Source organism: Panthera pardus, unplaced genomic scaffold (genome assembly GCF_024362965.1).
Source record: "Panthera pardus isolate Hobbes unplaced genomic scaffold, ASM2436296v1 HiC_scaffold_13, whole genome shotgun sequence".
NCBI classification, from domain to species: Eukaryota; Metazoa; Chordata; class Mammalia; order Carnivora; family Felidae; genus Panthera; species Panthera pardus.
In genome coordinates this window covers 137,586,148-137,608,799 of record NW_026526688.1, presented here as the reverse complement: position 1 = coordinate 137,608,799, position 22,652 = coordinate 137,586,148, and the positions used below count along the sequence as shown (strand labels likewise).

The following is a 22,652-nucleotide window of genomic DNA, read 5'->3' as shown; positions in this document are numbered from 1 at the left end:
GGTTACAGATATTCAACTCTGCCATTGTGGCCCCAAAGTAGCCACTGACAATGCAAGCAAGTGAGAGTGGCTGTGTTCCAATAAAACTTGCTTTACAGGAGCGCCTGGCTGGCTCAGTTGGTAGAACATATGACTGTTGATCTTGGGATTGTGAGTTCAAAACCCATGTTGGACATAGAGCTTACTTTAAAAAAAAACAAAAAAGCAAAACTTCATTTACAAAAACAGGAGGTAGAGTGGATTTGGCCCATGGGCTATAGTTTGCTGACTCGATCTAATTCATTTGTTTCTTGGTCTCTGTTTCTGTTTCACTCCTGTATCCACAGCAGTAATTTTCATATTTTCAATGTAGTTTTCAGTGGCTTACATGCCACAACTAGCAAAGTGAGATTGTTGAAGAACTTGATCTCATACAAATGACTGAAGCTAATTCTTTTTTTTTTTTAAACTCATTTACCCAGGACATTTTATTTCCTTACATCAAAGAAAATGTTAAAGAGTATCTGCAGACACATTGGGAAGAAGAGGAGTGCCAGCAGGATGTCAGTCTTCTGAGGAAACAGGTTGGGACACTTCTCTTCCATTGCTTCCACATTCCCAAGTGTCTGAGAACTGAGGATGCCTGGAGACTTAGAATGCGCTCTGAGCATATTGTAAAAGAAGCTCTCTGGGCTCACAGGGCATGGCAGTTGCAGTGACTTGCCTGCTTAGGAATTCACAGTACATAATTAAACGGGCAGATCATGGCAGTTCATTGTCTCTACAGTTGCTTCTCTCTGGAGCTATTCCAGAAGCATAAAAATGTCATGTATTTTTAAAACGAAGCTTTTTCTGGGTAGTGTGTAAAAGGTTTTGTGCTGTCTTGTCACATTTTTCATTAATGTCTCCCAGTGACAGCACCTCAGCACCTCATTCTCCACTCTCTTCTGCCTCTTGGTAGGAGCCGTGCCCCCCCCTGCACAGCCCTCCTCGGGCTTCACATCCATACAGCCCTCTAGACCTGTCTCCCTGCTCATGGGCCAGCGTCTGTCTCTTGTGGTGCTCTGCTCTATTCACCCTCCGGTTTACAGTCCGTTTTTCCCTTCCACATTGTGGAACTGGGAAAGAACTGATTTTTTTCCTTTCTTTCTTTCTTTTTATTTTATTTTTATTGTTTTGAAAAGTTAAAAATTCCTTAATTTTTTTTTTCCTGGTACCAGTACCACAATTTACAGGGCAATATACCTGATGTAATGAAAAGAAAAAAACAAAGCTACAACAGAAAGAAAACCTCAGGAATACACATCTAATTGACACTACATTGCATTAATCAATAGCTGCACTTTTTACCAACTGTGGCTATGACCGTCCTGAGCAAGAAGGGTTTCCTGTTGAAGCTGCAGGAACTCTTCTGACTATGGAGCGTCGTTCCTTCTGTGGCAGATTTTTACAGTTCCTCTAATGCAGTTGGGACAACTGTCTCAAAGTAACCTGAAGCTTTCCTGACAACTCCTCGCTCTCTCTCCTGCTGAGAACTGTAGCCCTTCTGAAAATTTTTCGAACCTTCTGCTACCGCATCTACCACTTCCACCACCAGATCCATAACCACCACCTTAGGGACTGCCCGAGCTTCTTCCACCAAAACCGCCCCCCTTCATGGGTCCGTAATTTGATTGCTGTTGTCCCCTATAATTTCCAAAATCGTTACAGTTCCCACCACCACCATACTTACCACCTCCAAAATTTCCTCCTTCATTGTAACCATCATATCCGCCACCACCGCCACCATATCCACCTCCTTGGTTTCCATATCCTGGTCCACCACCACCATAGCCTCCTCTACTCTAGAACCAGGACCACCACCATAGTTGCCACCATCACCTCCAAATCCATTATATCCACCATCACCTCCTCCATAACTACCCCTGCTGCCACCACCTCCACCACCATAGCCTCCTCTTCCACCAGAGTTTCCACCGCGGCCAAAGTTACCACCACCTCCCAAGTTTCCTCCACGACCCATAAAGTTGCCAGATCCACCTCCACGACCTCTTTGCGATCCAGCAGACAGAAATTCTTGTTTGGAAAGGGCCTTTTCCACTTCACAGTTATGCCCATTAATTGTGTGGTATTTCTGAACAACAGTTGTATCAACTGTATCAGAAGTTACAAAAGCAAATCCTCTCTTTGTTCCACTCTGCCTGTCCCCCATAACTTCTGTGGTTTCCATCTTGCCATAGTTTTCAAAGTAGTCTCTCAAATTATATTCTTCTGTATCTTCTTTAATACCACCAACGAAAATTTTCTTCACAGTTAGATGGGTGCCAGGCTTTACAGAATCCTCTGTAGAAACAGCTCTCTTTGGTTCCACTACATGCCCATCAACCTTGTGTGGTCGAGCACACATTGCTACATCCACCTTCTCCACACAAGAGTAAGTCACAAAACCGAAACCTCTGGAACATTTCGTTTGGGGGTCTCTCATCACCACACAGTCTGTAAGTGTGCCCCATTTTTTACAATGTTCTCTTAAACTATCATCTGTAGTTTCAAAGCTGAAACCACCAATAAACAGTTTTCTCAACTGTTCTGGTTCCTTTGGATCATGGCCCTCCTCCCCCCGGTGGTAGCGGTGATGGCCAGAGTTGGGCTGGGGGCGACTGGGCGGCGGTTTTACCTCCATTTTGAGACCGGACTCGCCTCTTCCAACTTAAGTTCAATATGGGACTCTTTCTTTCTTTTTCAAACGTTTATTTATTTGAGAGAGTGAGAGAGCACACGCACACGCACACGAGCGGGAGGGCAGGGGGAGCAAAATGAGGGAGACCAAGGATCCAAAGTGGGCCCTGCATTGAGAGCAGAGAGCCCGATGCGGGGCTCTAACACAAACTGTGAGATCATGACCTGAGCTGAAAGCAAACGTTTAACCTCCTGAGCCACCCAGCCACCCCTCTGTTGTTGCTGCTTTTTTTTTTTCCTTATTAAAATTGCCTCAGTGGCAAAGATCTTATATGCTGTGCAGGGTGAACTCTGGCAGTTACTTTTTAGTTAGTTTTCTACATCGGACAATGTGGAACGCTCTGGAAATGTTTTAATGGTTGAATTTGGGATTGGATGTACAGTTCCTTCCTTTGGGCCGCGGAGCATTTGGGTTTGTTAAATATTCTAGATAACTCAGGGTTCATCTGAAACTCCCCTCCCTCAGCTTTGTCTTGTCTTACAACTCTTGTTGTTGAAATATACATACATATTCCCCCATTGTAGTGTATAAATCATTGGAATATGCTTACTCACAGTCATTGTTCTAAATAGCTGTTAGGGTTGTTTTTTTTTTTTTTTTTTTGCAAAGAAAAAATTCCTTTCATATTGACGGATACTGAAAAAGAACCAACCCCAGACATTGCTTTGCTAGCTTCTTTTCATTGAATTCCAGGCAGAAACGGATTTTGTTGAGATTTTGTTTCTTCCTCAGTTCATTATAGTGCAGAAAAAATGATCAGATGTAATTAAAGTCCTGGTTTGTTGATCCCAGTAAGTGAATCAACACACTGGGTCTTACTGTATCATTTTACCATTATATGCTGTGTCTTTTCTCATGTACAACATGCCTCTTGATTTAAATTTCAGCTTTAGCAATATAGGAAAGGTAATGTAAATTCATTAATTAGAATCCACTTTTCCCTTAGGAATCGTTCACTATCCTCCTCCAAAGTGTAAGACACTTTAATTTGTCACAGTGCTAGGTGCTAATGATAGTTGGAGAAAATTGTTCAGCTTGGTTTTCAGGTCTCATTTTAAGTGATCTTTTTAAAAATAAGTCCGAACCAAACATCTTGTTTACGACTTCAAGGCTGAAGAGGATTCCCACCTGGATGGGGCTGTTCCCATCCCTGCTGCATCTGGGAATGGAGCGGATGACCTGCAGCAGATGATCCAGGCCGTGGTGGATAACGTGCGCTGGCAGATGTCTCTGGATCGAAAGACCACGGCGCTGAAACAGCTGCAGGGCCACATGTGGAGGGCGGCTTTTGCAGCTGGGCGCATGAAAGCAGAGTATGTAACTCAAAACATTTCACCAGCCCCAAAACCGAATGCGTTTTCCACTGGTCCTCTCTGTCCAGTGTTCGTTGTGTGATTCATAAAATAGATAAAGTCAACATTCTTTTTATTTTAACAAGTGAGTGTTTGTTTTGTTTGTTTCAGAGCCGGGGGAAAGCGTTCCATCCGGCTAAATTCCCCAGACCAGCATGCCTGGCTTTGTGGGATGGCCGAAGGACTTTTTATCCCAGTGTAAAACAGCTTCCTAGAAGATGGTGACTTCCTTGAACTAAGTCCTGTTTGATCCTTAGCATACGAGTGGCGGCACTGTCGGGCTATGTCTCAGGACCGTTCAATCACTTGCTTTCTGCTCTGTTAGAGGAGAAAGATGGGTGCCATTATTTACGTGTTACTTTGGGGTTACTCAGGGTGTTAGGAGTACCACCCTGACTGGAGTCTTGGCTGTGGTGTTCTGGGAGCGCTCCTGTCAAAGGAGACCAGGAGTCCTGTATTGCTCAGAAATTCTTTTTTTTTTTTTTTTTTCAATATTTTATTTTTAAGTAATCTCTACATCCGATGTGGGGCTGAAACTTAGAACCTTAAGAGCAAGAAGCTCACGCTCTACTGACTGAACCAGCCAGGCACCCTGCTAAGAAATTCTTTTTTAAGTTGATTTATTTTGAGAGACAGCGAGAACGGGGGAGGGGCAAAGAGAGGGAGAGAAAGAATCCCAGGCAGGCTCCACACTGTCAGTATGCAGGCAGATTTGGGGCTTGAACCCACGAACCATGAGATCATGAGTTGAACTGAAATCAAGAGTCAGACGCTCAACTGACTGAGCTACCCAGGCGCCCAAGAAATTCTTAGACACTGCCAACTAAGGATTTTAGGCCATTGCCTGATGTAAACCCTAAGATCCAAGTCCACTTCTAGCTGTTGTATTTCTTTTGTTTTTCTGTCAAATGAGATACCATTCCTTTATGTACTTTACAAGGGGCTTCCACTTTTTAAAGGCTGCATTAGAATTTCCAGATAGGCCGGGGAGCCTGGGTAGCTCAGTCGGTTAAGGGTCCAACTTCAGCTCAGGTCATGATCTCACAGTTCGTGGGTTTGAGCCCCGCGTCGGGCTGACAGCTCAGAGCCTGGAGCCTGCTTCTGATTCTGTGTCTCCCTCTCTTTCTGTCTCTCAAAAACAAATGTAAAAAAAAAATTTTTTTTTTTAATTAAAAAAAAAAAAAAAAAAAAAAAGAATTTCCAGATCGGCCAATGATCTGGGAATGTCTGCTGGTTCACTTTGTAAAACACAAGAGGAGCCAGGAGAGAATGCTTGGAGTAGTTAGTCCTTTCTTCTCTTGGTCTGGTTTCCTTAATTATAGAACCAGAGACGTGAAATAAGTTCTCTTAGACTTCTAAGCCCTGCACTGGCAACGTGGAAGAAATCCTGTCTCTAGGAGTATAAAGTAATGCACAAAGTAACCCATAATTATGTATACTGGTTTTGAACTAGTTGATCTCTTTCCTTCAATTAATATTACATATTAAGCTCTTTTATCCAGTAGGAGACTTCTCTGACATTTTCCAGTTAATCTTTTAGAGATGACTGGTTCCACATTCCAAGTTCTTATGCTTCTCTTTGCACCTATTTCCTGCGATATTATTTCCACCACCGGATAGGGAAGACCTTGTGGAACGGGTAAGCAGGACTTAGTGTCCGGAATCAAAAGCTAGACACTGCTGACCTGCCAATGTGAGATGGTACAAGTCTCTTAACTGGTTTATTCTGTAATTTTTTTTCTATAGAGTAAAACTTTAGGTTTTCTTAGTTCTCAAGAAGTGAAGTTCCATTTTCTAGCTGATCAGATATTAATAGCTTTGAACCCGCAAATGTTTTTCTTTTAATTGTTTGGAAGCACATCTTTTTAAAGGCATTGCCATGCTTTGTGAAGACACACTGGACATAATTTAACCTTTTCTTGTCATGGATTACATCAAAGATTCCATGATTGTTATTTGCTTTTTGGAGTTCCTTGGGAACTTTAAAAAACACTGTTATTTCATCCCTTATTTGTAATCACTTTTTACTGTCATTAGTGTGGCTGTCTGCCCAAAACTGTCCTCTCCACCTAAGTTGTTGCTTCTAATCCACTGTGATCCTGAATCTCCAGTGACAAGCTTATCAGACCGGACTCGAAGTCTCTTGGAGATGCTTCTCATGGGCACAAATAGAGAAACTTGTTCCAACTATTTTGCCTGGTTTTCATCTGGTTGAATAATGTGTTCCCTCACTTGACCTTGGTGCTCTTCCCTCCAGGTTCTTTGAAGATGTAGTTCCAGCAGTCAGGAAATGGAGAGAGGCTGGAATGAAGGTGTACATCTATTCTTCAGGGAGTGTAGAGGCCCAGAAGCTATTATTTGGGCATTCTACAGAGGGAGATATTCTTGAGGTAGGTTAACTGAGGTAGGTTACTTTGTTTTTGGACACTATCAAAGCATGAAATAAAGAATCTTAAAGGAATATTCTACAGTTATAAGCTAAATCAGCAATCAGATCATTGCATGCATATATGCTAAGCAGGTGGTAAAGAGACTGGATAAACTGGAGAATACATTCGAGGGAAGGATAAACTGTTTCTGTGGAGCCAGTCTTGGCATTGGAGGTTCTTAAGATATTGTGAATAATGATCACCTGGGAGTCTGTTAAAAGTGTAGATCCCTGGGCCATGCTTCCTAGCAGATCTGAATTGGCAGGTCTGGGATGGGGTCAGGAATATATAAATGTATATTATATATAGATGTATATGTAATACAGCTAATAAAATAGGAGCTGGCTTATAAATCAGCTACCTTGCCAACATCAGAAAATTGTCAACTCAGAGGACACTAACGGCCCGCTTCTTTTGGTTGTTTAAAGTCAGGTAAGTGGTCCATAGTGGCACATACCCCATCCAAACACATGCACACATAAACTTCTTTCATGAAGCAGAGTGCAGTGTGGGTTCATTTGTTTCTGGCGATTTGGAGAGACATTTCAGAAATTTCATTCTCTGTAAGAGAGAACTGGGCATGTTACCGAAGAGTGATACGTGCAGGCCACCTATTACGTTTCTTGTAGATGAGACAATTCCTGCCGGCTCCTCTGTCCCACCATCCCTACACCTTCTGGAGGATACGGTGGTCAGTGGAAGAAGGCAGGCGTTTAGGACCTGAAAAAGAAATGCCAGCTAACCAAATACAGGCCGAATGCAGTGATATATAGTAGGTCATCCAGCCAGCTATCTTTTAAACAAGTATTCATTGAGTCTCTACTGTGCACAGAGAATACTTTGGCTTTGGAGATTGTCATATTCTCATTTTAGTACTTCCCTGTGTTTTAGTTTAAATCAAATATTAAGTCAGGAATAAAACCCTTGCATTATTGGTGTACAGATATCTGTATCTCTGAATACAGATGTAAACTACCGTTTTGCTCTCTCTAGTGGAACAGACATTAAGGTGATAGTAGATAAGACACAGTAATTACTGAATTCAATAATAAAAAAGTACTAAGTGAGGCAGACTTGAGAAAGAAAGAAAATCTATAAAACCGATCTTAACTTTTTAAAAGTTTTAAAAAATCATAGTATTAATATTACCTTAATTTGTCTTTGAGTGTTGTTAGGCTTGTTTTTAGTTTGTGAAAAGTTCTGACAATATTCAAAGTATCACATAATAGCTGATCCTAAATGTGGACTTATTTTGGTTCATGTTAGTTAAATAAGCAAGTTACATATTTTGATCCCAGTTATCTTTAAGACAGGAAGGATATATATACTAGCTCTTGGGTAGAATTTCAAAATGTAAAAAATGAAAGTTTCTTGAAAGTTAAGTAACAGCTTATTAGTGAGACAGGTTAGAGAGATCTATTCGTTCTGGGATCAGAGGACAATGTTCAGGACCTGTCATCAGGAGTGAAACCCAGTCCAATAAGTAGTTTTTGAGTATAAATGGGGTTTTAAGGATAGAAAGTAGGGCATGTGTGTTTTAAAAGATTTTGGATATAAAATTAATGCTTCTCAAAGAAAACTAAGTAAATTAAAACATGATCGTATATACATTGAATTGTTTACTTCTTCCAAATGTTTATTTCTATAAAATCTTACATTATGTTTTCTTTCTGTAGCCTCCATAAGGCTTTCAGGGATTATTTACTGAGGGGACGAAATCGCTATGATTGTTACGTATCTCCGAGAAAATGGAAAGACAAAGGAGTTGGGTTGCAAGTGTATTTATGACGTCAGTCTTTTCTTTCCCTTTGTGCAGCTTGTTGATGGTCACTTTGATACCAAGATTGGACACAAAGTGGAGAGTGAGAGTTACCGAAAGATTGCCAACAGCATTGGGTGCTCAACCAACAACATCTTGTTTTTGACAGATGTTACTCTAGGTGAGTAATTGGATTCCTTTTTTTTTTTTTTTTTGACAGAGAGAGAGAAAGCACATGCATGCATGAGACGGGGGGCAGGGTTGTGGTTAGGAGAGGGGGAGAAAGAGAATCCCAAGCAGGCTTCTCACTGTCAGCTCAGAGCCTGATGTGGGGCTCGAACTGTCAAACCGTGAGAGATCATGACCTGAGCCAAAATCAAGAGTTAAGACACTTAACTGGCTGAACTCCCCAGGTGCCCCGAGTAATCTGACTTCTTCTGTTGTATACTCCAGGGTAAGTGCTGGGCCTGGCACTGCAAACACGTGGCCTCTGTAAAGAAAGTTTGTGTGGATCCTCGAAAAATGAAACGGGTTTATAAAAGGGAGCAGTGAATCAAATGACCCATGTTTCTCTCCATTTACCCTTCCTTGGGGGTTATGCGTGGGCAAGTAGTACTGGAAAGACTAGATCTTCTCACTGTAACTCTTATCCATGGTCTCCCACCCATCCTTCTGTATATACACACACATGGATGAAATGGCAAAATAACAAAGGACAACTTAAGGGATGTCACTGGGTGATGGAGCATGCAGACATGAGTATGAGGGTAGGTGTGTGGTGAGGGACATCAGCTTACAGTAGACGTGATCATATGTATTTAATAGCACTGAGATGAGCTATGCACACTCAGAAAAATACCAAAAAAAGAAACAAAAAGCTAGAGGGGAGGAGAACTCTGAATGGTTTGAGAGCTTTTGTGTCATTCTTGTTCCAGTTGATAAGCACTCCTCCCTGGTGACTAGGAGCCTCCTCTCCACCTTCCCTCAGGTGACCCCAGTCCCCAGGCACCCGTCATGCTCTGAACCTCAGGACTTTCTTGGCATGATCCACCTGTTTAAAGATACACATCTTTTTTACCCATTATAATAGTACTTTATTATATGGGGTACGTTAGCCAGATGCATTATTATTTTAAGTATTGAATCCACGTAACAGTATATACTGTACCGTACTGGTAATATAAGTGACTTCAAGAGTACTTTGGGTCAGAATAGAAAGCTCACACTCCAGTTTCTGTGTATGAATGTAGATCCTCTAGAGATTTACAGAAGGAAACGGTAGTGAATGAGGAAACAAGCAGTGGCAGGTGAAGAGATAGTGGGTGCTGGGGGAAGGTTGGTCTCTGGTTGTTCTGTGAAAGCCTCTGCTTGGTTAGACTTGCCCGGACGCCTTCACCTGGTGCCAGCTGTTGATTGCATGCTCATTGTCCTTAGAGTTTGTGCGTCTTCCAGGGGGCCTAATTTTGGTGTGTTTATAATTGCACCTGTATTTGAGGGCAATTTTTTTTTTTTTTTTTTAAGATTTATTTATTTTTGAGAGAGAGAGTACAAGTGGGGAAGGGCAAAGAGAGAGGGAGGACAGGATCCGAAGCAGGCTCCGCACTGACAGCAGTGAGCCAGATGCGGGGCTCGAACTCATGAGCCGCAAGATCGTGACCTGAGGTGAAGTCGGACGCTCAACTGACTGAGCCACCCAGGTGCCCCATCTTTTTTTTTTTTTAATGTTTTTTTATCTTAGAGAGAGAGAGCCTGAGCGGGGGGGCGGGGGGGGGACAGAAGATCTGAAGCAGGCTCCCTTGCTGATAGCTGTGAGTCTGATGCAGAACTTGAAACTCATGAGCCTTGAGATGATCTGAGCTGAAGTCAGATGCTCAACCGACTGAGACACCCAGGTGCCCCAAGGGCAGTTCTTTATATTTGTTTCTTCTGTTTACCTTGGATTGGAAGTTTCATCTTCCGTTTATCCCCAGAACAAGACTTTGTGTATTGTGTGGCTGCCCTGACACACTGTTCCCCAGCAGGCTGGGAAGGGCGTCAGGGAGAAGAGGTGCAGGGCTGGGTGCTCTCTTGCCTAGTTGGCTCCATGTGACTCCAGAGCCCCTCGGCGGCAGCTACAATAGTCTGCAGGCCAAATCCCTCTCTCTAGTCCTTCGAGAAACCCCCACCCACTAGGACTTTCAGAGATAGGGCCCAAAGGCAAACCCAAGCTGCTGACAGAGGTATCTTAGCAGAAGAAGTGTGTATGAACTGTATTCTCTCTCTGCTGCCGACCCTCCAGCTTTTGGTCCGTTCTGTTAGGCAAGAGTTACAGGTATCTAAGCAAGTACTAATTTGCTAAGCGGTTTAAAAAAAATCCTAACCAGCGTAGATCACATATAATGCCTTCCAAAAGTTATAATAATGCTTTCTAGAGAAAGAGGAACTTAATTTTACCTAGCATGCGGTAGACATATAGTAATTGTTAATATTTCTGTTAAATTTTAAGCCTTGGTGAATGTAGACTGAAATTTTGATCCAGGTGGATGGTACCAGATCACAGCCATTTGTTATCTCGAGTTTGAAAACTCAGCAGATGTTGTGGGGATCAGCCCCTGTCTTGCATATCCTGGCTTGGGTCAGTTCAAAGTCCAAGGGTTCCTACAAACTGTTGTCTTGTTTTTCCCTATCCTGGAAAACTTTACATTTACTGCTTGACTGCACCGAGGGAGAAGAGAGACAGATGTTTCAACGTTTGCTGTGTAACTAGGTAGCCAGGCCACATAAATGTACCATCGACAAGTATCAACCTTGATAACAGCCATTTTACCCAGTTTCTCCCCCCGGACTATAAATATACTATAAATATTCGCCTATCTTATTTCTGTACAGAAACTTCTTCTGATTTAAAGTTATGATTTACTTTCTTTTAAGAATGGCTTTTGGGGACTTAGAGTGGTGGGGTGGGGAGGTTGCTCTACTGTCTACACAGGTTAAGGGTATGAAAGCCAGCAGTTTCTGTGAGGAATGATAATTTGAATACCTTTTATTTTGCTTTGTTCCTTATGGAAAGGAGATAGGCCCTGCTCTGCTGAGGTTAGCTGGTTTAATCTGTGAATTGCTTTTCTGTCATTCATATAAATGAATGGTTTGCCTTCTATTTAATTTCCTAGCAGTTTGGATGATAAGTTTCTGCCGGCTTAGCATCAGAGACCTGCTTTGTGGCCAGAGCTCCGCATGGAGTCTGTCTCGAGCATTCTGGGATTGAATGTGTTATGATCCCCAGACTTTCCCCCCTCCCTCACTTTATGGTTACTATTAATAATTATAATCCCTGCCCTAGTAAGATCACATACAGGTTCTTCATAGTCTTGTCTGTAGCCACATTTTTTTTCTAATTGTTATCATAGTACATCTATAATTTTATGTCTTTTCTCTTTTCACTGAAGCGATTTCTTTAGGCTTCAGTCCCAGAAACTATTCTTAACTTCAGCGAATAGAGATAATCCCCAAGTTGGCCTCAAAACAAAATTGACTTTCTCCAAGGCCTCCGCACGGAGGTTTTGTTCTTGTCCCTCATCTTCTGCCAGCTCCACACCCAGTGAAGCAGTAGGGCCAGAACTGGGCTCATGTGTAGCTGGGATGCGGCCAGGCAGCTGGCTGCTTGCCTTGTTCTTTTCTGTTATTTCTGATCCTGTGTTTTTGGTACCACATGCCCAGACTCCACTGCCAAGACAGAATGGAAGACTAACTATTTGGTATCCCAAATAAGATCCAAGTATGAAAAAGAGACCCTGAAAGGCTTTTTCCTCTTGGAGGAAAGGAAGGAGGCCCAGGGTTTCAAGTCAATATTGTGCCAACAGGGCAAACAGATGCACAAGGACAACACTTGCCCCGTGGTGATGCCGGTAAGAGGCTGAGTGTGCAAAAGTCATTGGCTAGTGTCAGGTCCCACGTGGATCGTGGATTGTGGTGGCTCAACTTAGTTGAGATCCTGGGTTGCTAGTCAAGAGGAAAGCTTTGCTTGAGGCAGTCAGGCTGGGAACTGGGGGTGAAGGGGTCTGCAGAGTTTGCCTGAGGATGGGATTTCCACACGAAGAGGGGATTGCTGAGCACTTTGTTTGCTCTGGGAGGTGACAGCCCTTTCACAGGAAGGGCAGAAGCTGGACGTGAAAGAGATGGCTCTGCCCCATTCACTCCCTCTGGGAGCTTCTTACTCGCTCTGCACTGTTGCCCTGTAACCCATTTTGATGGTGCAACTGTTTTCCAAATGATAGGAAATGACTGTGGTTTCGTATTACATCAAATCTAAACTCCATAGAATGTGTTTCAGATTCTTCACCAGTTTGGCTCTGTCTTACCTGTGTGCTGTCTCCCACACTCACTTGCTCTATTCTTCCAATATCTATACATGGCTTTATGTCTGCCCAGAATGCCTCCTCTCTTGCCAGTTTTCTTTCCTTGAGACTTCTGATCAAAACTTACCCTGTGTGCTCAGAAGTCAGTCATTTGTTAAATTGCAGATCCTAATTCAGTAGTTCCATGTTGGGGACTTGAGATTCTGCATTTCTAACAAGCTTCCAGGTGGTTGCCCCAACTATAAGTACATAGACCACACTTGGAGTAGTATTGCTCTAGAGCAGGAGTTGGCAAGCTTGCTCCGTAAAGGGCCAGTAGTGTATTTTAGGCTTTGCAGGCCCTAAGCCTTTGTTTCTACTCTTAAAACTCTGTCCTGGGAGTGGAAAAGCAGCCATAGACAATGCACGAATGAATGGGCATGGCTGTGTTCTAATAAAACTTTATTTACAGAAGCAGGTGGTAGGTCATAATTTTTTCGCCCTTGTTCTAGAGCAGAGACCATAGAGTCAGGTTGACACTTTGAAACGTTAGCTCTGCCACTTGCTAGCTCTCACTTTCCGTGTCTGTAGAATAGGGATAGTAATACTAACTACCTCAGGGTTGTTGTGAAGATTTAAATGAGAATGGGAGCTCCATGAAGACAGGAGCTTTGTTTTGTTCATATGTCTGTTCCTAGAATAGTACTTGGCACATAGTAGGTGCTAAACTAATATAAGGCATTAGCTGTTACCTTTCACATGGAAACAATGGAGAGAGGACTGTAACCCAAGGCATATTAGAGATGTTCCCTGCTATACCTAGCTTACCTAGTTTCATTTTACTAGTCCTATTTTCACTTCTGTCCACATGCAGTCACTGATCTTAAGGTACTCACTAAGTCTAATGAGAAGAGAGACAACAGATAACAACATGTCAATTCATATAGTCATGAGAGAGCTAAATACAAGGTGTTAAAGGAGCACATGGGATGCTCTAATACACATGGTAGGAATCTTACCTGGAAGATATCTTATCTGGAAGATAAGATATTTGAGCTGAATTTTGAAGAGTAGGAATTTTCCAGGCAAGTGACAGCAGGAATTTTGACCTGATTGAATCATGGGCTTCCATTTGTCCCATCTCTGCCTAACTGGTATTATTACGGACAGCCTGCCTTTTGGGAAACCCTCAGTTTTATGTGGGACTGATGAGAGGGAATGGAGGAGAGTCGTGGACAGAACATGGCCTTTACCTTCTGCATTCATAAGTACTTAATAAAAGCTCGGAAGTCTAGGGTACGCTATACACTATACACTGGGCAGGGAAGTCTAAACCATTCTAGTCTGTCAGGTATAGTTTTATAGTAAGAATAAAAAAAAAGCAACTCTATTATGGAAACATTAAAAGTTACATAAAAGAGAATAATGTGGCCAGACCCCCATGTTGCCAACTTCTAGCTTCAACAATGATCAAATCAGGGTCAAACCTGTTTCCTAGTTTTCCACATCCCCCTAAGTACTTTGAAGCAAATCTCAGACATCATATTGTGATGTCTCTGACACATACTTTGATTTTCACAGAGGCCAGTGCTGCTGAGGAAGCAGATGTTCATGTCGCTGTGGTGGTGAGACCCGGCAATGCGGGACTGACGGATGATGAGAAGACTTACTACAGCCTCATCACATCCTTCAGCGAACTGTACCTGCCTTCCTCAACCTAGAGGACGACTCATAGGGAAGACCAGCCTATCTTCACAGAGTCGTCCCTGTAGTCTAGTTGTATTCCAATGGTAAAAGTAACTTACTTAAAAAAGACATATATACGCACACACAGGTACGCGCGTGTATATATGTGTATGTTTAAATTGCCTTCCACGGGCACATAAGTGAAAAAAAGTCTCAGTTCAGTGAAAAGGAAACTTATTTAAAGATGCTTTCTATGTAGAAATTGTTTGAAACCACAACCCTAACCCCAACTGAAAGCAAACTATAGCTGATAGAAGAATTACTGCAGTATAGATCACACGTGTTAGGTTTATCAAGTCGTGTACCAACATGGAAAGGTAGGGTTGAGAAGTTATTCAGAAGCCTTGTTATTTTAAAAACTGGAAGTGTTTCACAGACTTACTCCTAATAATAATTCATTCCCCTTTCGAATTATAAGTTAGAAGATTGCGACAGCTAAATTTCAAAGTATTAGCCTCCTTCTCTACAGAAGTCAAAGCCATTTGTTTCTGCTCCAAAAGACAGCAAACCTGGGAAAGGAAACTCATTTGAGTCTTGACGCAGGTATCCATTACCAAGGAAACTTGCTCATCATTGTGGCGGCCCCAGCAAACGGTTGCCTTACCAATGATAAAGGTGCATTGATGTAACAGCTAAAATAGGAATGTGGTTCTTAATGTTTAACAGAATAGCACTAATCCTGCCGGTTGTTATCATCATAAGTTTTCTGGTTGCCTTTCTAACTACTTTTTAGCAGTTTGAGAATATATGTTGCTATTTACTATTGAAAAGCAAAAGGTTTACTGAAATCATTCTGTAAGACCCTTCTAGAAGAGCCCTAATAATGTAATATTTTCCTCTGAAATGGATATGAAGAGTGTAAATTTTATAACAGCATTATTTATCCTGGTTCAATCCTAATGGGATGTCATGTCAATTTCATGTTGTGATTAATAAAAACATTTTCTTCTTCACTCAGTTTTGTGTAGGTTCCTGAACCATGCCACCTATTGCCGTAAGCAAAAGAGAAACTGAAGAGAGATTGAGAAAATAAGAACTTCTGGTTTTTGCCTGAATCTTGTGGATGGGAGGTGTGTGTGTGTTGTGTGTGTATTTTAATGCATTGCCGTGAAAAGTCATTGACTACTATTTGAGTTATATACACATACATGACCTCACTGGTTATTATTCCATTTGGATAGTAAGCATTCATGTTATGAGTGGGGTTTCTTAGATTTTTGAGACTCTTACGTTTGAGGTATATAAAATAATGTTAGAAGGAGGCAAGTATTCTCTTAATTAAGAAAAGCTGTAATGAATCCTGGAGGAATAATTTTGGAAATGCTTTGAATAAGAAAAAGATTACAAATATGAGAGGACAGGGAATATAAAAGATTTTATGTTGATAATTTTTATCTTCCAGTAACTAATTAAGAAGTCTAAGGACTATGAAAATATAGAAGGGTAATAAAAAGGAAATGAGTTCAAGTAAATTTTAGAAATGGTAGTAATTTGTAAATGATAAAGCTACAAATGACAATAAAAGGATGAACTTCCTACAGTTTTGAAAAAGCTCATGAGAAGATGACAGGTAAGATGTCTCTTAATGCCAGTAAAGGAATAATTGGAAAAGTAAGGAAGAAATGAGAGAAAATTATGCACCAGAGTCTAGATGACAAAGGAATTAAAGGAAAAGGGTGTTCACTATGTAGCTGACAGAGAGTTGGGGTGGAGAGGTTAGTCTGTTTGGACTGCTCTAACAAAATCCCAGGACTTGGGTGGCTTATAAACAGAATTTTATTTCTCACAGTTCTGGAGGCTGAGAAGTCTAAGATCCCAGTGCTGGCAACTTCCTTGTCTGGTGAGAGCCCATTTCCTCACAGACCAAGGTCGTTTTCCTGTAACCTCATGTGGTGGAAGGGCAAAGGGGCATTCTTGGGCTACTTTTTTTTTTTTTTTTAACTGTTTACTTACTTATTTTGAGAGAGAGAGTGTGAGCAGAGAAGGGGCAGAGAGAGAGAGGGAGAGAATCCCTAATAGGCTTCAAGCTGTCAGCACAGAGCCCGACGTGGGGCTCGTTCCCACAAACCGTGAGATCATGACTTGAACTGGAATCAAGACTTGGACGCTTAACCGACTGAGCCACCCAGGTACCTTGGGGTACTTTTAAAAGGGCGCTAATCTGGGCTGCCACGCTGGCTCAGTTGGTAGAGCATGAGACTCGATCTCAGGGTGTGTGGGAGTCCCACGTTGGGCACAGAGATTGCTTTAAGATATATACATACATAAGGGTGCAAATTCTATCCTTGGGCTCCACCAAAGCCCCCACCTCCAAATACCATCAATTTGGGGGTTAGATTTCAACATACAGATTTTGAGGGGGACACAGATATTCAGTCTACAGTCTACAAGAAGCATTTCTTGTCCATGATGAAAAGGGTACCAGAAAATCTATAATTCATTTTGAGTAATTGAAGGTGGAAATAGATTCAGGAATAAAGAGAAAGTTCCAATATTAGACTGAGTTTGTCAAAGGGGCAAGTGAAAGGAAGGGAAAAAGATGAGTGGAATATTTCTTAGACCCTAAGAAACTCATTCACAGTTAAATGTGATGGAAAAAAGATCTTAGGAAGAACTTGAGGTATAAAGTAGATAGGTCGTGAGGGAGGAAACTGCCTAGGAAGAAGATAGTGAGGTAGATGGTGCATCCGTAAAAATTCATGGTCCTTAGTAAGGGAAGGAGGAAAAATATCACCTCTGGAATATCCAAGAAGAGAACAAATGCACTAAATTTTGTCAACATTTTGTTTGCGGAGAATGTAGGGAACAAAGACCTCTTAAAACTGTGGCCCTTTTTATTCCTGTTAATCCACATCTACCTCAGTCATGCTCTTTCTCACAATGGCACTGATTTCCAGTCTTGGATCAAAACTCAAGTTGATTTTCTAAAGTTTTTTTTTTTTTTTTTTTTTTTTTTTTTTTTTTTTTTAAGATTTTCTTTTCAGTTTATTTTGAGAGAGAGTGAGAAAGCGAGAGAGTGCAAGTGGGGGAGGGGCAGAGAGAGAGAGAGAGAGAGAGAGAGAGAATCCCAAGCAGGCTCTGCACTGCCATTGTAGAGCCTGATGGGGCTGAAAGAGAGAGAGAGAGAGAGAGAGGGAGAGAGAGAATCCCAAGCAGGCTCTGCACTGCCATTGCAGAGCCTGATGGGGCTCCAACTATGAGATATGACCTGAGCCGAAATCAAGAGTCTGACGCTTAACTGACTGAGCCTCCCAGGTGCCCCTAAAGATTTTAAAGTACTCTGCAGCCAGCGTAGGGCTTAAACTCAACCCGGAGATGGAGTCGCAAGCTCTACTGACTAAGCCACCCAGGCATCCCAAAAACCTAAATTGATTTCTTAGAAGGGAATCCTCAGACAAAGGGGCTTCTCTAATCTTATCAGCATTTCTGGAGTATCAGGGCTTCTTGCTTGGCTTCCTGGAAGACTAGCCTTAGTTGCTAACTCTAACTGATGTCCAGTTTAGAGTTGCACAAAAATTGAGAGCCACTGGCATAATGCAGAGAAAAATGCACAGCAGCCTTTGCCCAGCAGATGGTGCTGTTGACCCAGAGACCCTGTCAAGTGTGAGGCCACCAGATAGATACAGCAGATGGAGCTAAGAGGTGGCATTTAGAGAGAATAACGAGTATAGTTCATTATCTTTAAAAGCCTGTAGCATGATGTTGCAAGAGTCAGAATAGTTTGGAAAAAATGGCAATAATCCTGAATGAAATCCACCCACTAACATTCCTCTTCTCCTTTTATTCCCCAAGTCACATAAAAAAACAAAAGCCCAAAATGGTCATTTTTGGATAGCTAGTTTTTCCAGTGGTAGTGTTAAAAAGAACTTCTTTTCAGGTTTTTAAAATTCCTATCAGAGTACCAAGTTGAATATAATATGTGCCCAATTTATTATCCCACCACTTGAGCCCCAGATGGGGAAGAATAATTTGCAGTTTTTGCTAACACATCAGAGTAACCAAGAGAAGTAGAATTCACCTTCCTTGCCCAAGTTACTTAGATTTAGGCCAAGTTATTCATTCAGATATTGATAGGTATGTGTTAAAAAAATATATATATGTGTGTGTGTTGGGGGGTTGGTGAATGCATGCATAGAAGAAATCCTGGGGGAGAAATGCATGAACTGTTAACATTTGTTCGATTTAAGGGCATCTATATTGTGCCCTGGATCTGCTGTCAGGGGTCAAAGTCCTGTCCTACTCTGCAGGTACATCCATCCTTGGGGGAGGCAGTCTATAAACAGTGAACAAAAACAAAGCCATGAAATGTGGCCACATAAGAAGAGTCTGTTGATAGAGAGCCTAGGCAGAGCTCTTGGTTTCCAGTATTAGGGAACAGGCTAAGGAGAGAAGCCAGCAAAGGAGATATGAAAGGATTGGGCATCAAGGAACGGAAACCAAGAGAGTGGCAGGACAGTCCAATGAAGAAGGCAGTGCTCAGGTGCTCAAATGCTGGTAAGAGTTCAAGTAAGTTGTGAACAGCAGTGGTCCTTGGATGAGACAGGTGCAGTCTCGAGTGGTGGGAACAAAAATTAAGTTGAGAAGGGAATGTGAGGCCAAGGTTTATCCATTTTGTTTGTATCAGTTCTGTTTTCAAAGAACCAACTTTCGGTTTTATTGAGTCTCTATTTATCTCCACTCTAATCTTTCTTTCCTTCTGCTGGTTTTGCATTTAGTTTGCTCTTGGCCGTTTCCTTCAGGTGGGAGATTAGGTTATTGCTTTGAGATCTTTCTTCTTTTTCAAGGTAGTCCTAGCTTTATATTTGTCTCCCAGCACTGCTTTCACCTGCCTCCCATAGGTTTGGTATGTTGTGTTTTGGTTTTCATTGTCTCAAAGTGTTTTCTAGTTTTTTTCTTTAAGTTTATTTATTTATTTTGAGAGAGAGAGAGAGCAAGAGAGTGCATGCATACACAGTGTGTATAAGGGAGGGGCAGAGAGGGAGAGAATCCCAGGCAGGCTCCTCTCTGTCAGTGCAGAGCCAGACGTGGGGCTCTGTCTCACAAACCGTGAGATCGTGACCTGAGTCGAGATCAAAAGTTGGACACATACCCAACTGAGCCACCCAGGCACCCCTCAAAGTGTTTGCTTTCTTTTTTAAAAAATGAATATATATATTTAAAGTTAGAGAGAGAGAGGGAGGGGCAGAGAGAGAGAGGGAGACACAGAATCTGACGCAGGCTCCAGGCTCCGAGCTGTCAGCACAGAGCCCAAGTCGGGGCTCGAACTCACCAACTGTGAGATCATCACCTGAGCCCAAGTCAGATGCTCAACTGACTGAGCCACCCAGGTGCCCCCCTCAAAGTGTTTTCTAATTTCCCTTGTGATTTCATCTTTGACCCATTAGTTATTAAATAGTGTGTTGTCTAAGTTCCACATATTTCTGAATTTTCTAAATTTCCTTCTGTTACTGATTTCTCATTTCATGCCACTTACTTAGTGAACATACTTTGCGTGATTTTGATCGTTTAAAATGTACTGAGATTTGTTTTGTGGCCTGACATATGGTCTGTACTGGAGAATGTTCTTTCTGCACTGAAGAAAAACGTGTGTTGTGCCGCTGTTGGGTAGAGTGTTCTCTGGTGTTTGTCAGAACTGGTTGGTTTATAGTGGAGCTTCAGTCTTCTGTTTCCTTACTGATCTTCTATGGAGTTTTTGGTCCAGCATTGAGTGTGGAATACTGGATTCTCCATCTCTTATCATTGACATATTTCTCCCTTCAGTATTGTCTGGTAAGAAGGTACAGAAGTTTGCTCCCATCCAACTTTACTCACCCCCTGCTTATGTGGTGTTCCAGGTGACATCTTTGAAATTTTTTAAGCTTTATTTTGAGAGAGAGAGAGAGAGAACATGAGCAGGGGAGGGGTTAGAGGAAGAGAGAGAATCCCTCGCAGGCTCCATGCTGCCAGTGACACAGGGCTCGAACTCACGAACCGTGAGATCATGACCTGAACCAAAATCAAGAGGTGGACGCTTATCCAACTGAGCCACCCGGGTGCCTCGTGACATCTTTGTACATTGTGTGCCCATCGCCAGATTTATAATTACTGGTCTGGGTAGTGTCTTAAATCTGAAGAAAAAAAGGAGTTACAAGCAACAAATACATTTATACTTTCTTTTAATATTGACCTATTGTATAGTTTCTTGGAGCTTCAAAGTATACTACTAATAGAGCGGTTTAAAGAGGCAGAAATGTATTCTGTCACAGTTCTGGATCCCAAAAGTCTAAAATAAAGGTGTTGGCAGGGTTGGTTCCTTCTGGAAGCAATGAAGGAGAATCTGTGCCGTGCCTCCGAGCTTCTGGTGACAGCTAGAATCCTTAGCATTACTTGGCTCGTAGAGGCATGTCTCCTGTCTCCACCTCCATCATCATGAGGCATTCTCCCCTTTTCTCTGCATCTTTGTTTGCATGGCTGTCCTATAAGCACTCGGGTAGTATTGGATTAGTGGCTCACCCTAACCTTCCAGCATGACCTCATCTTAACTAATTACATCTGCGATGATTCTGTTTCCAAATAAGGACACATTCAGAAGTTTTGGGGATTAGGACCTCAGCTTGTCTTTTTGGGGTGACACAATTCAACCCGTAACACCAGAGATATGTCAGAGCTTTCCAAAGCCATTACTTGCCAAAGCATCTCATTTTCTGCTCTTTCCTCTCATGCTTTTTGATTAGTCCGTTGTTTGCCCCAACTGCTATCCATTGTTCCGGGTACCTGTGACTAGCACATCTGCCTTTAAATGTTTTTGACAGATGTCTGAGGGTAGCTGCCTCAGCACTGGGAGAATTCTTAGTCACCTAAGATAGAAGGTAAACCCTTTGAGCCTGTCCTCCAAGGAGCCACCGAACAGGCCGCTATGGACTGAACTGGGTTTCTCATGCCCCCCACCTCAACCCCTCTCAAATTTGAGTGTTGGGAAGCCCTAACCTCCAATGTGACTATTTGGAGATAGGGCTTTTAGGAGGTAATTTAAGTTAAACAAAGTTATAAGGGTGGGGCCCAAATAGAATGGGACTGATGTCTTTAAAAGAGGAAGAAGAGACACCAGGGAGCTCTCACCAAAAATCAAATCAGCCAGAACTTTGATCCTGGACTTCTCAGCCTGCAGAAGTGTGAGATAACAAATTTCCGTTGTTTAAAACACCCTGTTTGTGGTTTTTTCTTATAGCAGCTCAACCTAACACACACAGTTCAAAACCACAATTCCTAGTGAATAAGGTCCATTTCTCTCCTGGTACTCTTTTCTAATTTTTTTTTTTTTTAATATTTATTTTTGAGAGAGACAGAGACAGAGTGCGAGTGGGTTGGGGGCAGAGAGAGAGGGAGACACAGAATCTGAAGCAGGCTCCAGGCTCCGAGTTGTCAGCACAGAGCCCGAAGCGGAGCTTGAAGTCACAAACTGTGAGATCATGACCTGAGCTGAAATGGGATGTTTAACCGACTGAGCCACCCAGTAGCCCCTCCTGGTACTCTTTTCTGTGTTAGAAATACAGACTGTTGGGGCGCCTGGGTGGCGCAGTCGGTTAAGCGTCCGACTTCAGCCAGGTCACGATCTCACGGTCCGTGAGTTCGAGCCCCGCGTCAGGCTCTGGGCTGATGGCTCGGAGCCTGGAGCCTGTTTCCGATTCTGTGTCTCCCTCTCTCTCTGCCCCTCCCCCATTCATGCTCTGTCTCTCTCTGTCCCAAAAATAAATTAAAAAAACGTTGAAAAAAAAGAAATACAGACTGTTACTTTTGAGGCCACCACTGAGCTGGGGGCCTGGAATGGGACCAGGGTAAGTTAAAACACCACAAAGCTATTTTTACTGAGATTCAGCTAGCTTTTTTTTTTTTTTAATTTATTTATGTATTTTGAGAGAGTGAGAGAGCACACACAAGTGGGGAAGGAGCAGAGAGAGGGGGAGAGAGAGAATCTCAAGCAGGCTCTGTACCACTGGCTCAGAGCCCAATGTGGGGCTCAAACTCCCGAACCACAAGATCATTACCTGAGCCGAAGTTGGATGCTCAACCGACTGAGCCACCCAGGTGCCCCCAGCTAGGTTTTCTTGACTAAGCATGCTCCTGGTTCCTGCGAGCTTTTACTTTGCAGAATTCTGAAAGCATTGATTTTGGTGGTTTTTGCCAGTGTATATACTGGTGTTTTGGAGAGCAGGACTTTGGTGTTCCTTAATCCTCTATTTTCACTGCTGTCCTCCCACATGTTCTTTTCATGTTGACTTTGACACTTCTCCCACCAAGAGGTGGGGGGTGTGTCTCCTGCCACCTTGAGTCTGGGTGGGGGCGTAGGACTGCTCC

General features: G+C 42.5%; 1 protein-coding gene and 1 pseudogene across 3 annotated transcripts in view; one reads left to right on the top strand and one right to left on the bottom strand.

Annotated features, from left to right (window-relative positions):
• The window catches only part of ENOPH1 (enolase-phosphatase 1), a 36,827-nt gene extending 21,552 nt beyond the window's left edge, over window positions 1-15,275 (top strand). For 2 of the 3 annotated variants that reach the window (XM_019466098.2, XM_053901454.1), the window contains exons 2-5: window positions 3,830-4,032; window positions 6,329-6,461; window positions 8,317-8,440; window positions 14,154-15,275. In XM_019466098.2, the coding sequence (XP_019321643.1) occupies window positions 3,830-4,032; window positions 6,329-6,461; window positions 8,317-8,440; window positions 14,154-14,293 (600 nt within the window). In that variant the 3' untranslated portion in view covers window positions 14,294-15,275. Of the gene's footprint in view, window positions 1-461; window positions 564-3,829; window positions 4,033-6,328; window positions 6,462-8,316; window positions 8,441-14,153 lie in introns of all 3 variants that reach the window. The other variant, XM_019466089.1, reaches the window with a different exon arrangement.
• On the bottom strand, window positions 1,343-2,889 carry LOC109276873 (heterogeneous nuclear ribonucleoprotein A3-like; annotated as a pseudogene).
• Window positions 15,276-22,652: the final 7,377 nt, after the last annotated feature.